A 14,931-nucleotide genomic window follows, 5' to 3' on the forward strand; every position below is an offset into this window, starting at 1 on the left:
AGCAGGTGAAGGGCCCAAGAGTTACCTTGTTCTTTGTTCCTATAGGGGGTTCTGACTACGTCAGGACCATGTCAGATGTAGGATTCAAGGATGATCATTTCATCAAGTATCAGGAGTCACAACAGTGACAAGAGGGCTCAGAATCCAGACCTTGTCCAGAGTCCCGGTGCCAGTGCAGCTTCAGGAAAGTTGCTACCCGTCCCGGGCTTTTTCCAGGATTCCCAGACCTTCTGCTCACTAAGCTCCATAGGCAGCGATTTTTGCGTTTTGTTCACTGCAGTATTTTCCTCACTGGAGAACCAAAGATTCCCAGTCTTCTGGTCTCTTTCCTGATTTTTACTTCCTGATTTCCAAGTTTCTTTCGCCTCCAATCACTTGCACTCCAGCAGCCCAAGGCTGAGTACGGACAGGGACTGAGGGAGTTCAAAGCCGGGGGCTAAAGTTACAGGACTTAGGCCTTTGCTGGTAGGCTGCCCTCAGCTTCTGAAAGCAGAAGGTGGGCAGGGCGGTTGAAGGGCCTTTAACCTACAAACTTCCCTTTCGAGTCAAAAGCAGGGGCTAGTGGGCGGGACTTCTCCTGCCTTCCTCGCCAAGCTGCGCACGCGCGGGCGCCCCCTGGTGGCCGCGAGACCACACGCTCGCGGCCCCAGGGGTGGCGGCGGAAGCCTAGGCGCGGAGCCCTTAAGTCCGTGAGGCCATGGCGGAGCCTGTGCAGGAGGAGCTCGCGGCTCTGGCTGCGATTTTCTGCGGGCCCCGCGAGTGGGAGGTGCTGAGCCGCTCAGGTGACTAACCCAGTGGCGGAGGGACGGGGCGCGCTCCGGACGCCCCCAGGCCTCGGCCGTCCCCAGGCCTCGGCCTCTGTGTTTTCTCCGCGGCGCCCCGAGTCCCCACGGAGGGGCTGGGCCCGCGGTTGGGAGCCCGGTTTGCTGAAGGCTGGATGACACGCAGCGGCGACTGTTGTTGGAGCGGGCAGGAATGTGAGGAGACCCCCCGAAAACGCGATTAGAGTGGCGCGTCCCGCAGGGGGGTCCCGGGCTGCGGGCTCAACTCCTGCTACGCGGCGGGCCCTGCGCGCCGGCTGCGTCCTCGCCCGGAAGCCACTGGTCTCCTTGATTCTGCTTGTGCTTCCCGATCTCGCCTTCAAAGAGCCCTATGCCGAGCCCTTACCCTCCAGTCGAAACCCAGCTCCCCCAAATCGCTCCGCCCCCTTGCTAAGCACTGAGCATTATTTCCCTGGACAACTCTCGGCAGTGCTAACCCTACACCGTGTTTGGTTGTCTTCAGTTTCATTGGGACAGGGTCCGAATCTGTTTGCTAATTTCAGACCTCCTGGAGCCTACACCTGTTAGGTAGTTCGGAAATGTTTGTTGAATGAAATTTTGAATTCGTCCAGTGTTCAGCCCTAACCTTATCTCAGTTATATTTCCAAGTTGACAGCTTTTCTCCTACTTTTTCTAGCCCCTGAAGGGTGGTTGTCAATTACAGGCTTTTAGGAGTGCATTAATCACTAGCTCTCATTTACTGATTCCCTGTCCGCTGGAAACATCCACAGGGCCCTGTCTTTTCTTCTAGGAACTTACAGTCTACACAGCTGGCTCGCGCCCCTGCTTTCCTTTCTCCCTCTTTCCCTCCCTCCCCTTCCTTCCTTCCTTGGCTGCTTTTTTGATAATAGCTAAAACTTACCCCTGTTTCTGTCTTGGCTTCTGTAAAAAACAAAACTACCATTTATGAGAAGGTGCAGCAATGCAGAAAATTCTCGATTTTCACTTATCTTTCAAATGTATTAAGTACATTTTGGGGTCCATAGGATTTATCCCTCTTATATTACAGTGTAACTGCTATTGAAATTAACTTTCCCACCATAAATTGTTCGACTGTTAAAAAGGTAGTGTAAAATGTGATGGATTTGAGAAAGTCTCCTAGGAGTTAGTTTCACGGTCTTCTTGTGGCGAGTTACTCGTTCACAGAATGGGAGTTGGCACCTTTTCATTTATTCTTTCTTGCATTCACTTGCCTGCACACCTTCATGGAGCACTGTTATGTCCTAAGCACTATGAACTAATTAGAGTAATGGGGCTGCTTTCTTTTTAGTGCCTAATCCTGTCTTGTACTTTTGGAAACAATTTCTTAAAGTCCATATGAAGAAATCCTTTTAGTGTGGGCTTGTCGCCCCTCTTTTGATTGAGTAGTATTCCTATTCTTTACCATCTGCCTTTCTGTCTCCACTCCTGTCTTTGTTGGTAATTCTGCCTGAGGCAGCTATTTGAAGAGACTGTTACTTTTCCTAAATTCCTTTATCATGGCTCAGTTGGGAATATTTGGAAAAATGAACCTGTGCTGTCCCATCACACCTTAAAGAAGTGGTACTGGTAGGGGTTTGGGCTGAGAGTGCATGGTTGAGCACTAAACTCTGCTGGTGGATCAGAGAAAACCCAAAACAGGAAGGGCTGAAAGGCAGAGAGCAGTTTCTTAATATTGAGAACACTGTGGACCTTTTATCTGCTGTTAAATTGAGCATAACTTTCAAGCTATGCCTCCCAATTAATTTAATTCAGTGTTCTGGCATCAATAAGTAATTGAATTATAAAAGAATTCAGTGTAACAACTTAGGACATTTTGTTGCTGAAAGGTTCATTGGAGAGTAGAACAGTTCAGTGACTGACATAGGGATGTTTGATGCTCACAGCTGGGAATTAAGGGTTAGGTAAGGACTTCTTTATCAGACCACAGTGAACATGCAGCAGGCTGCTGGCTACCACTGTCACCGATACCGTCAGTCTGGACTGCAGGATGTGGCTGTGAAGCCCATTGGTTCTGTCTTGGCTTTCCCCAAATAAGCTCCTTGTTCTGATGGAGTCAGGAAAACAGTGGAGAGGGCTTACAGTTCTGGTGAGAAGACAGCCCAGGAACACACAGGCTGCTAAACCTAGGTCAGCTATTATATAAGGCTCTAAGATTGAAGAGGCTGAATAATTTGATTCAGCTTAGTGGGATTAATTTATGCTAAGAAACTTAAAGGATTTATCTACATATTGTCCTCCGCAGTAGTTCTGGTAAGCTCATAGTAAGAGGCATCAGGTGTGACAGTCTCTTAGAGGTGAAATTATAAGAGGCCCCACCCTAGCTTGAGAGAAGGCTGCGGCTAGACCAAATCAGGGATATTCTGTTCATCCCCATGCAGCGTATTCAGCCCAGATGCCAGGCTTAATGTGGTCACTGCCATCTAAAATTTTATATGCTTCTTATTTGGTAAGAGGTACTCTTCACTTTATTTTGCAGGGAAGATAACTGATGCTTAGACTGATAAATAACTACAAGGCCCCAGCATGTATGAACCTTTACACTGAACCATGTTCTTTGATAGTCTTGGGCCTGCTGCGTCATGAAAACAGTTCTTAGCAAAGAAATACTTGTCCAGAAAGAGCACTAAAGAGCACTCAGAACATGGGTGAGACCTAGTCTGTGCTCAGAACAATCCTGAAGGGGAGTGTGCATGTGTGTGTGTGCGTGTGTGTGTGTGTGTGTGTGTGTGTGTGTGTCTTTGTGTTCCAGTGAGGTAGGTGAAGTTGGTATTGTTATATATCTTTATTTTCCTGATGGGTCATAGAGATATTACTGTAGTTGGTGCTCATTATATGTAGGAGTTGTATTTTTGGAAATTATATTTTGGAAATTCAGATAAAAAAGTTATAAGGGCTGGGGATTTAGCTCAGTGGTGCTGTCACCTGCCTCACAAGTGCAAGGTCCCGAGTTCGATCCCTGGTACCCGCCCCCCCCCCGAGTTATAAAATGAGAGGCATATAAAAGCATTATCACCTAGAATGTTTGCATAGAGTAGATGTTTGTATTTGATTAATGATAATGTTCAGATTGAATTGGATCCTTTTGCAAAATGAATTATGACTGTCACACATTGAGCCCTCTAAGTATGCTTAGCTGTTCCCTGATTGTCAGAACCTAGCACACCTCTGTAAAATTGATTCAGCTTTGAACTTTTAAAAGACAAGATTGCCAGGTTTAACTTCATTTCTTTTTTTTTTTTTCTTTCTGTTGTAACCACATTTTAAACAAATGTGAAAATCCAGCTGAAGCATAGAGCAACCATTTGTGAATTTATGCTGTGTTGCGCTACCTGGGAGTAAGAGGAGAGAAATTCCTGTCACATGAGGTAGGAGGGGTGTTGGTGTTTCTTTGAGGTTTTCTGCACAGTTTTACTAAGAGGATCTCTAAAAATCAACCAATAAGCAAGCAAAATACTCCTCAGAAAACAAGTATAGAGAACTTAATGGTAAGTTATACTTAGCTGTTATGTGATATATAAATGATTTCTCATTGGATTCTAAATGAATCCTAAAGAACTCATTCTCTTAAATGTTGTTTACCTTTTCCAATATCTTCTGTGTTGGACTGCATTTCTCAAGCTTTTGTTGTATTTTGTAAACTAAGAAATAGAAACCTTAAAAAAGTGCAGTTTATTTTCTCCAGTTTAATTTCTGCCGTTTAGAGTGTGGTTAGGAACATGCTTTCTTTCATGTATTTGTAAGGAAGGATAAGATTTGAAACCTATTTCATTTTTTAGCTATGAAATAGGTAAAGTTTTTATTATAAGACAGAGTGCCTTAAAAAAAACAAGTAGCAAATAAATATATTTGGGCAAGACCTGGAAGGCAGACCTGCATTTTTGGTAGGGTCTATAAGTGGATAAAAATACGTAGCCTTGGAAATTAAGAAAAGTTTAGTTTGCTAAGGCAAGCATAAGTTCTGTGAGGCATAGATGTTTATTGGAATGGCGAATTTGTGTGCATAACTGAGTTTTGGGGGCAAGAGTGGAGTAGACATTAGCATTAGATTTAGAGCACAATTATTAGTCTGTTAACCACTCCATTTCTAAGCTGTTAATAACCTTAAAGCAGTTAGGGACAACTTTGTTTCCTTTTTTTTTATTAGAGGAAGAAAAAGAAAAAAAAAACCCCAAAAATTAGACTTATAGTGCAATGTGACACAAGAAAAATTCTGGGGCAAAAAAGAGCCAGCTTAATTGCTTGTACAAATTAAGGCAGATGAGAAATGAAAGGGTAAGATACATAATTCTGGAGTTTTAAGGAGAAAAATGTGTTTTAAAAGATTATGCAATTTTATCACCCCATTAAATATCAGCAGAATAGAATGTTACTGGGTTTTTCATTTTCTTACAGAGAGCATCATTTTGTGTAGTTTTAATGTGCAGCTAGTGTATATGTGGGGGCAGGGATTTGCCAGGAAGACCAATTAGGAAGACTTAATCCTTTCCAATTCTTAAAAGAACCAAAGCAGTTTTTCTTCTGAACATGTATTATAACCAGGAGTTTCACAGTTTTCTAAGGTGAAATCAGGGAAGTCCACTGCCATTCTCTTTGTTTACTAGGACCAGAAAACAACAGAGAAAAATATGAAAATTGGTGAGGATTTTATGGCTGGACCCTCCCTGCCCCTTTCAGCTTTTAGAGCTGTATTTCTTGTGTCCCTTGGCTCACAGCCCCTGCTTCAACTCCAAATCCTTCAGCATAGCATCTTGTGTCTGTGCATGCATTGCCTCCTTCTGTGGTAAAATCTCCCTCTGTCGCTCTGTTAAAAGGATACTTGTGACTACATTTAGGGCCACCTGGGGAATTCAGTGTAATTTTGCCGTCTCAAAATCCTTAATATAATCATGTTTGCAAAAGCCTTTTACAGTGTAAGGGGATATATTCACAAGTTCTGGGCGAAAGGATATACACATCTTTGGGTCTGTTAATTAGCTTATCACCAATACCAAGGACTTTTGAACTTGTGAGTATGATTACAAGCTACTTGCATAATCCTAAGAACTGTACAACTGTAAGATTTAAGTTTCTTGTATACCCTCCTAGTTCTGATTTATATCTAGATGTTCCCCCAAAGCCTCACGTGCTCATAGGTGGAGCTTTTGGGAGGTGATTGGAGTGTGGGGTGTGATACTCATCACTGGATTAGTCCACCGATGGTTTTATAGCTGGGTATGATGATGGGAGGTGAAGCCTGGTGGGATGAGGTGGTTCATTGTGGGCGTGGCCTGGAAGGGTCTATCTCCCTCCCTCTTCCCATGATGCCTCTCTGCTTCCTCATACTGTGTCATGAGCTGTTTCTCCCCTGCCATTCTCCTCTGTCATGCTGCCCCATCTGAGAGCCAGCCTACTATGGACTGCCACCTTCACAGACTGAAAAATAAACCTCTCCTTCTTTTACTTGTGGATGTTAGGTACTTTGTCGCAGCAGCCAGAAAGTAACTAAGGCATTCTCCCCTCTTCCTTTTTGGTGGTTGTTTAAAAACAAAGTTGAGATACTTCAGTGGTGGAGAAAATGTTGATTTGGTCCAACCACAAGTTCGGGGTCTGAAAATATGGTAACAAGTTGAAAATACTATGGGCGTTGTCAGGCAGGCACTAGGGAGGTGCTGCGGATGTTGACAGAATGCTGGTAGATGGCAAGTCAAGGGCCTTTCGGGCAGTCGGAAAGCAAGAGCAAGGTTCAGCGATTGGAAACCAGAGACTGCGTTCAGGGTATCGTGCAAAATGGATTAGTTGGAGCTTGGTGTGGAGATGCACACCTGTAACCTCAGCACTGTAGGAGGCTGAGGCAGGAGGATTGCAAATTCGAGCCTAACCTCAAAAGAAAGGAAAGGACGAGGAAAGAAAAAAGGAAAGTAAGTAAGTAAGTGTGGGCCAGTGATATAGATTAGTACAAAGACTGTGGGTTCAATCCCGAGTACTGGGTGGAAAAAAAGGTTAGATGAAGCAAGGACTGAAGACAGAGGAAGTTGGTGACTGAGGCTGGAGGGGTAGGCTGGCCCTGTGTATTGCATGGAGGAATTTGAAAGAGAGGCAGGTAGTGCAAAAGACTCTGTTGCAGAAATGAAAAACCTGATTTTAGGAGGGTGACTGAAAAGGCGAGAAATTCCATAGAACTTGTGGTAGGAGTTTGGTGATTAAATGTTAGGTGTGAAGCAAGAAGGGAGAAAGAAAGAGAATTGTGCCCTTGTGGAATGCCTGTGCATTTAGGGATTTCGGAAAAGAAGACAAAGCAGTGAAGGAATGGGCAGAGATGTAGAAAAAGAACTAGAGCTATGTGGTGTCTGGGAGATAGGGGAAGAGAGATTTCTAGGAGATTGGTTTAACAGGTGCAGATGCTGTAGAAGCGTCGTAGGTCACAGTAAGGCCATTGATTGCAGGCATGTCAGGGTCTCCAAACTATCCTTAGACTCAATGATTTGCTTAGAAGGACTCAGAAAAACTCTTATACTCTGGGTTGCAGTTTGTTCTGGCAAAATGATGTGGACTAAAATCAGCAAGGAGAAAAGGCTCATGGGATGAAGACCATGAGAAGCCAGGAGCAAGCTCTTCCAAGTATCCTCTTCCAGTGGAGTCATACAGACATGTCAAAATCTCAGAGCAATAATGTATGACAACATGTGAGAAATGTTGCCAGCAGGAACGCTAACTTGAACCTTGATGCCCATATTTTTTAATGGTGCTCAGCCATGTAGGCATGAAACACCTGTGTGACTGACTCCAGCAACTCAGACTTCAGTCTCTAAGATTAAGAAGATTCACCATGAATTGCATTGTTAGCATAAACTATTTAATCAAACGGTGACCATGTGGCTCAAGGCTATGGGCATGCAAACAATACTCTTAGACAGAAATTAGAAGGATTCAGTGCTCATCTCTATGGAGCCAGCCATGGGTCAGTCCAACAGATAGGGCTTTCTTAAAAATGTGCAGGTTTGAGCAACCTATGCCTGCTGAGTTATCTCTTTCCTGCACGGTAGCAATTAGGTCTTCGGGAACATTTGAGAATGAAGCTTCAGACACAAGTGATGTTAGAAGCCACAATACAAGCAGTTATGGAGAGCGATTCGCTTATGGGAAAATGGATGCAGATATTGAGAATTATATTTTACAGGAACTGAGGATGAAGGGATAGAAAGATAGGCCTGTGGCTTAATGACTTTAATTGGATTCTCTTTTTCTTGTGGGAAAGATCAATGTTTTGTAAGTAAAAGAGAAAGAAATATTAGAGACAGAGTTGGAAAATACAGGGCACAAGTGGTGACAATTGGAGCAATGTCTTAGAGACAGTAGGGTTTCCTATGGTAGGGAGAAAGACACTTCTTTTTCTGTGGAAGAGTGAAAAAGAGAGCAAGGTAGTGAAAGAATGTGTGGGTTGTCAAGTGGTTAGGCAGTTCCTAAGCAGGAGTTGGGTCACCACGCAGTTCCATAGATTCAGTCTGAAGGACATGAGAGCCAGGTGGAATCAGACAGCCTTGCTCATCGCACAGCAGACAGCATGGGCATCATGTGTCTCTTGATTCTCCTTGCCCTTTGTCCCATAGGTGGTAGGAAGGTAGGCCCAAGGAGATGTGTGCACACAGTGGATCTTTGTCACAGCTGAGGAACACTGAACTTAAGAGCCCTCTAATCTTGAGGAGATCTGTTCACTCTGATGCAAACATTTCATACATATTGTATATGTATATCAAAATATTGTATCCCATACATATCAATTAAAAATAATTTAAAATAAGCAGAAAGAAATCCTCTGATATTATAAGGGAGTTACTAGCAATTCTAGTCCAGCTTTGTCCTGAAGGAATACGTTCTTTACTATAGTGGTCAGGAAACAAATCTGCCTCCTGAGTCAGAACCTCTCTAGCTTCTGATGTCATCTGTTATGCAAAGGTCTTACAACAGAGCTCTCAGTGCCTTTCTCAGAAGCTCTTCAGAGATGCCGGACCATGGAGGATTATCTCCCAAGGGATGCACACATCATTTATGTGAATTATATGTACATGTATATATATTTCCAAATAAAGACATTTTTAGGTGTAGAGATACGTCCCGAAAGATGACTTTGGATATATCCGTCCTTTCCTGTTCTGAAACACTGGCTTGAGTTAATGTGACAGGATCCATATCTTAACCATTGATTTCCCGAAGAGACCAGTATAGTACCTGGGTCTTAGCAGGCACTCAGTGAATGTTTCTTGAATAGTGTATGATTGAAAAGAATGGTTGTCGAATGATGGATGAATGAATATATTTAAAAGTTGCACTTCCTCCTTGAGAGTGAATGTGGATCTCCTCAATGAAAACTGGAGAGTTTATTCAACCTAATGTTCATACTTTATTTGCAGTTCCATTGATAATGCCCATTTCACGTAGATATAAGATGTATTAATCTAACTGACATAAAGGAGTCTACTTGAACAATAAAATATATATTTTAAAAAGATAGTGAAAAAGAGAAAGGTTTTGAGAAATGTGATAGATTTTAGAGGAATGTACCTGGTTAGGTTTAGAAAATCTTTATATAGCACACATTTTACTTATGTAATATAAATTTAAATTATAAATAATGAATGGTTGGTTGCTGCTTGTGTTTCTGGGTAGTGTCCTAAAATAGTAATTCTTTGCAGCTGGCACTGACATCTTTTAAAGAAAAACTCTGTGTAACTGATGTGCTTGGTCTTGTATGAATCAGTATCTATAACAATGGCTTTTATATACATGGAGTCCGATGGCTAGGAAGCAGTTTTAATATTCTGTTGGGTTCTTTAAAGTAAGGATACATTCAGGTTTCAGTTGTTGAGACTGTTAAGCAGCAATCCAGGTATGAAAAAGAAAGATTTGACTGCTTCCCTTGTAAAGAGGAATAAAACAAGGACATAGGTGAAAGAAGTAGGTAGAGAGGCAAGTTCACCTCAAAGAGATTCATTTACACCCTTCTCTGTTCTCATCTGTGTGCTTCTGCCCCGTGCAGAATGAATCAGCCTGATGTTTTATCAACTTCTTGAAAAGTGGGGTGAAGTGGTGTGGAACACATCAGAGGGGTGAAGCCGAGCAAATCTTAAAGAGAGGAGAATATTTCATCTCATATCCTATATGCTCCCCTCCCTTCACAGCCAGAAGAGGCTGAACTGATGTCCACTCAATTTCAGTTCTCCTTGCTACTCATGTTACACTGATAGTAATACATGTAAAGTAAGAAAAGAGCAAGTCCGGGCAGTTACAGTGTCCCACACAGTCACCAGTTTCTCTGCCACCTTGCAGCCTCAGATTCCAGTGTGGCTTACCACACAGTGACCTTCAGGACTGAATATATAACTTTGTAATTACTGATTTTATATATACATGTGGTAGTGTTTCTTTGAAAGTTCCTAAGAATTTATGAGTGAGTTCTAGTTTATCAACTAAGTGGGGCTAGAAAAAAAAATTATATGACAAAAATCCTTTTTGGTAACTTAATAAAAATAGGTGATAGTAAGTGTAAATGTCAGGTAAATCCTAAGTGCTGATTATTTCTTCCCACCATACACATACATTGAATGGCTTTCTTAGTATTGTGTGCCTCTTCATATAATACAGTTTTCCCATGAGGAGTAAATTGACATTTGAAAGAAGATTTCTAACTTATTAGTATTCCACTCAAATTGAATTATGTGCAGCTAATGATTATTTTTGGATGCCTTCCAGAGAAAGATGGGACTGTGTTCAGAATTTACACAAAAGCTGAAGGCCTTACAGATGCGGATATACCCTTGGAGTTGGTGTTCCATTTACCGGTCAATTACCCTTTGTGTCTGCCTGGTATCTCAGTTAACTCAGAACGTTTGACCAGAGGCCAGTGTGTGACTGTGAAAGAGAAGTTACTTAAGCAAGCGGAGAAGCTTTTGCCAGAGCCCATGGTTCATGAGCTGGTTCTTTGGATCCAGCAGAATCTCAGGCATGTTCTCAACCAACCAGAAACTGGAAGCAGCAGTGAGAAGTGTACTTTTTCAGGAAGCATGGCTGTGGATGATGGATTGTGGGTAACTCTTTTGCATTTAGATCACATGAGAGCAAGGACAAAATACATCAGAACTGTGGAGAAGTGGGCTTCAGATTTAAGGCTGACAGGAAGACTGATGTTCCTGGGTAAAATAATACTGATTTTACTACAAGGAGACAGAAACAGCATCAAGGTGGCAAGTTAAATGTTCAATGTGAATCTGGTTATTTTATGCTTAAAAGAGTATGTCTCTTGACTGTGTTTTATAACAATGGGATTGATTAATCATTAAGATGTTTCTGCTTTCCCTATTACCATGTTAATGGATTTTCATTTTCTTTTTCAAGAATGCCTAATTCCTAATTGCAACTATAAACTTACAAAGCTCAAGGATAGGTATATATTAAAAATCATGCCACTTAATGAAAGTGACAGGTTATTAAAAAGAAAAAAACTTCTGGTTTTTTGTAAAAATGTGTTTGTTTTTGTAATTAGCTGTGAAGCTCAACTTTATAAATGTGTACTAAATGTCTGCAAATAATAATATTTCTTTCCATAATTACGTGAAGCACAGTATATATTTGTAGATAGTCTGTAAAATTTGTAACTTACTGATCATTAAAAATACATTCTGACACATTTAACTTTATACCTATAATACCTGAAAAAGGGAGGCTTGTCCCTTATAACAGAGATTTAGTGTTAATAGAAGTAGAATCATTAGAACTTTGGCCTGTCATCTCCTACCTACCTTCTGTTTTCCACCTGACTTGTCTCAGCAGCTGCTTTCAAAACCGTCATCTTTAGATTTTTCACATACTTATTTTAAACCCTTCTAACCTGTTTTATGAGGCACCAGACAAGGAACATTGCTTATTATATTTTAAATGTTAGAAGAGTCACAAGTCACTTAAGTTTTATAATTTGAGATAGGTTGGGTCAGGAATCATTACAGTAGAATTTATTTAAAACAGATTTAGTGTGAACAACCTATAATCTTAAAGACTTATAGAATAACGACTTGGTTTTTTCAAGATAAGTTCTTATTACAAAATTCCTTTGGCATTTGGTTAACCAGATTCATGCTGGGCTATAGTAGATAGATGAAATAATAATTCAAATTAAATATATATTTTGGATTGGGGCCTGATCAAGGAAGTACATATTTTAAGGCAATTTGTAGTATATCTATAAACTTTGATTTGAGTAAAATACTAGCTGACAAAAATGAGACAAATTAATTTTCTTGCTCGTATTTAGTAAAAGGCTCAGATTTTTCTTTAAGCTAGCTCAGGCATATTAGGATAAATGCAGCTGTTTTGTAAATATTGTTACTCAGGTTGAATCATCAATTACTTAAGCATTTTTACATATTACTAGAACTCTGCTAAAATAGAGAAATGATACATTTCCAAGAATTTTTTAAAGCTGTCTTTAAAATGTCCTTTTATATGAATTTCTCCATTAAATTTTTGTAAGATCATTTCCTGGGATGGAGAATGTGCAGATGAGTTTATAGATGCCACCAGTTTGGAATGGTGAGTGCTGTGTGCCTTATAACCTCATTCGGTTGCTGGGTTGGCAGTAGCAGCATCACCCTGTGCTCAGAAGTGGGTGATAGCATTACATGTCCGGCATTCCTGTAAGTGCTTTGCATGTAATATTGCATTCAATCATCATAGCTTCTCCTGGAGTTAGAGCCTGTTATGAGTACTATTTTATAGAGGCAGTTAACTCAGGCACAGAGGATTTAAATAACCAGCCCAGAATCAGAGGTAGTAGACAGGCAAGTCCAGATTTAATCTTGATAGTTTGATTATATCGCTCTTTATTTCTGTATTTACCAGGACATTATTCTGCCATGCATGTAAGACCACTGTGTAACTCTCTTACTGCATGGTTCAGAGAGTACTCTTTTAGCATGAAAATAAGCCTGCAGGTTTATGGGTCTTTTAAAACTGAGACTTAGAAATTCAGAGTAGGATATGTATTTAATGTACTGATTTATCATTTAGGAGTACCTGGTTCTTCAGAAAACCTCCAAAGTAGATGTGGACTCAAGTGGAAAGAAATGCAAAGAGAAAATGATTAGTGTACTGTTTGAGACAAAAGTACAGACGGAACACAAAAGGTATAATTTAGTACTATTGCAGAAGGAAAAGCAACTGAATCGATAATTATACTCTGACAAATCTAGGCATATTCATGAGTTTCTTTTGTATAATGCAGGTTTCTGGCATTTGAAGTCAAAGAGTATTCAACATTGGATGAGTTACAAAAGGAATTTGAAACTGCAGGACTTAAGAAGCTTTTCTCTGAATTTGTAGTTGGGCTGGTAAAATAAAATTAAAGATAAGAATCTTTTAGTAAAACAGCAGTGTTTTTTGTTGTTTTTGTATTGGCTTGGGGGAGTGGCTAATCGAAGTAGTCATAAGGGAGCGATTTTAAAGTTTCCCTGTAACAAAATCATTATAATTTCAGGAACGAAAGCCAGTTCTGTTTTATAGAATATTAAATATGAAAAGAGCCCATATATTCTAATGTTTACTAGGAAAGAATAGGTTCGATATATGGAGCATTATTTGGAAGACAGATTAAAAAAATATGTTGGTAAATGAGCCCTTGTTTTTGTATAGACAATTTGTTTGGAACGATGTAATTTTCTGGCTAGTTTTCTTGTAATTAAATGATTTTTTAAAAAGATTATTTTCATATTTACTTTTTTCCATGTTTACATTTTTTAGCATTTAATCATGATTTTTCCCCATTCAGCTGATTATGTCTAATGTTTTAAGTTGATTGTTAAGAAAAATATAACACTGATTTCTTTGTGGAATTGCATAAATCACTGGTATATATACAAACCAAAGACATTCTATAGCACCTGATTTATAATTGCTTTGTTTTGGGCTCCATGTACTTGATAGCTATAGGGCTACAAAGTCTATTTAAATTGAAATTCTTATTTGAAAAATGTAACTTCTGGTTTTATAAGGGGAGAAAAGCTCATTTGAAATGAACTTGGCTTGGTGGAAAGAAATTATATAGAGACACTTTTTTATTATGAAATCTTTTAGATCATGATAAAATATATTATGACCTAAGAAGAGATGAATTAACAAACGCTTGTATTAAAATCTGTAACAAAAAATATGAGACCATTTGTGACTGAGAAAGGACATTATTATGCATGAAGCCACCTAGGCTTCTGAAATCAGGGGTTGAGTCATGGAAGAAAACCCAAGTGGATCTGTCCCACTGCAACCTGTGAAGTACACTGATGTCATTATAAAATTATAACTGGTGGGAGAAAAGTGAGGAAAACATCATGGTGTGCTGAGTAATATTTCTTGACAGTGTGCTGTTCTGTGACCATGATGGTTCAGTCTGATTATCTTCTTTTCAGGCACTCTAGTTATTAAATGATGACTACCTGTTTTTCATTTTGTGGAGTTCTGTTGATGAGTGGAGATTTTTCACTTTATTTCATCTCACTCAGGGGTGTTGGTGATTTTTTTCCTGGAGAACTGGCAAATGTAGTTAGATTTGTATATGAGAGAGTACACATGGCAAAGGAAAGCTACCCTAATTATGTGCAGAAGTGAGAAAACAGGCTTATGAGTTTTGGGCTGGTCCTTATTATCCTTTTATTTGATGTACTATAGTTTTAGGGAAAGATAAAACAAGGAAACATAATAGGGTCAGAATATTGACCATATTTCACAGGGAATCTTCTAACAGTAATAGGAGGAGGAGGTTAGGTGTCAGTTGTATTACAACAATGTCTGGTCCTTTGTTTTACCTTGACTCTTTCTGTTAATGTGTGTTCCTGCTCCATGTGTTATGATACTTTTTCAGACCTTTCATGTTTAACTCTACCTTGGAAAAAGAGTTTGGTGCAAATCAAATAGAATATTAATAATTACTTTTTCCAATCTAATTATATTTCTCTCTGCTAAAATTAGGTAATTCGGTAAAAAAGTATTGGCTTTTATTACTTTCTTTGATGTTTACAGCTCAGTCTTTCACAAATACACATCAGAATGGAAAGCCAAACCTTGACGGGGTTGCGATTTATATAAATTTTTATTTGAGCTTTAGGCAGAA

At 40.0% G+C, this 14,931-nt stretch overlaps 1 protein-coding gene and 1 long non-coding RNA gene across 5 annotated transcripts in view; both read left to right on the forward strand.

Moving 5' to 3' along the window:
- Positions 1 to 618: 618 nt before the first annotated feature.
- Rwdd3 (RWD domain containing 3) lies at positions 619 to 13,527 on the forward strand. Of its 2 annotated transcripts, none has more exons than XM_021255336.2 (4): positions 619 to 782; positions 10,530 to 11,020; positions 12,840 to 12,955; positions 13,054 to 13,527. In XM_021255336.2, the coding sequence occupies exons 1-4, from the start codon at positions 698 to 700 to the stop codon at positions 13,166 to 13,168; spliced, it is 807 nt and encodes a 268-aa protein (XP_021110995.1). In that variant the 5' UTR covers positions 619 to 697; the 3' UTR covers positions 13,169 to 13,527. The 2 variants fall into 2 exon arrangements, with proteins under 2 accessions (XP_021110995.1, XP_004841277.1); XM_004841220.4 differs by having other exon boundaries at positions 10,530 to 11,017.
- Positions 789 to 14,931, forward strand: part of LOC101697564 (uncharacterized) — a 433,033-nt gene continuing 418,890 nt past the window's right edge. For all 3 annotated transcript variants that reach the window (XR_015452005.1, XR_015452003.1, XR_015452004.1), the window contains exons 1-2: positions 789 to 977; positions 4,086 to 4,168. This is a non-coding gene — a long non-coding RNA (uncharacterized LOC101697564). The remainder of the gene's footprint in view (positions 978 to 4,085; positions 4,169 to 14,931) is intronic.

Source organism: Heterocephalus glaber, unplaced genomic scaffold (assembly GCF_053883595.1).
Source record: "Heterocephalus glaber isolate CG9 unplaced genomic scaffold, H.glaber_assembly_v1.0 deba00001442, whole genome shotgun sequence".
In the NCBI taxonomy this organism is placed as follows: domain Eukaryota; kingdom Metazoa; phylum Chordata; class Mammalia; order Rodentia; family Bathyergidae; genus Heterocephalus; species Heterocephalus glaber.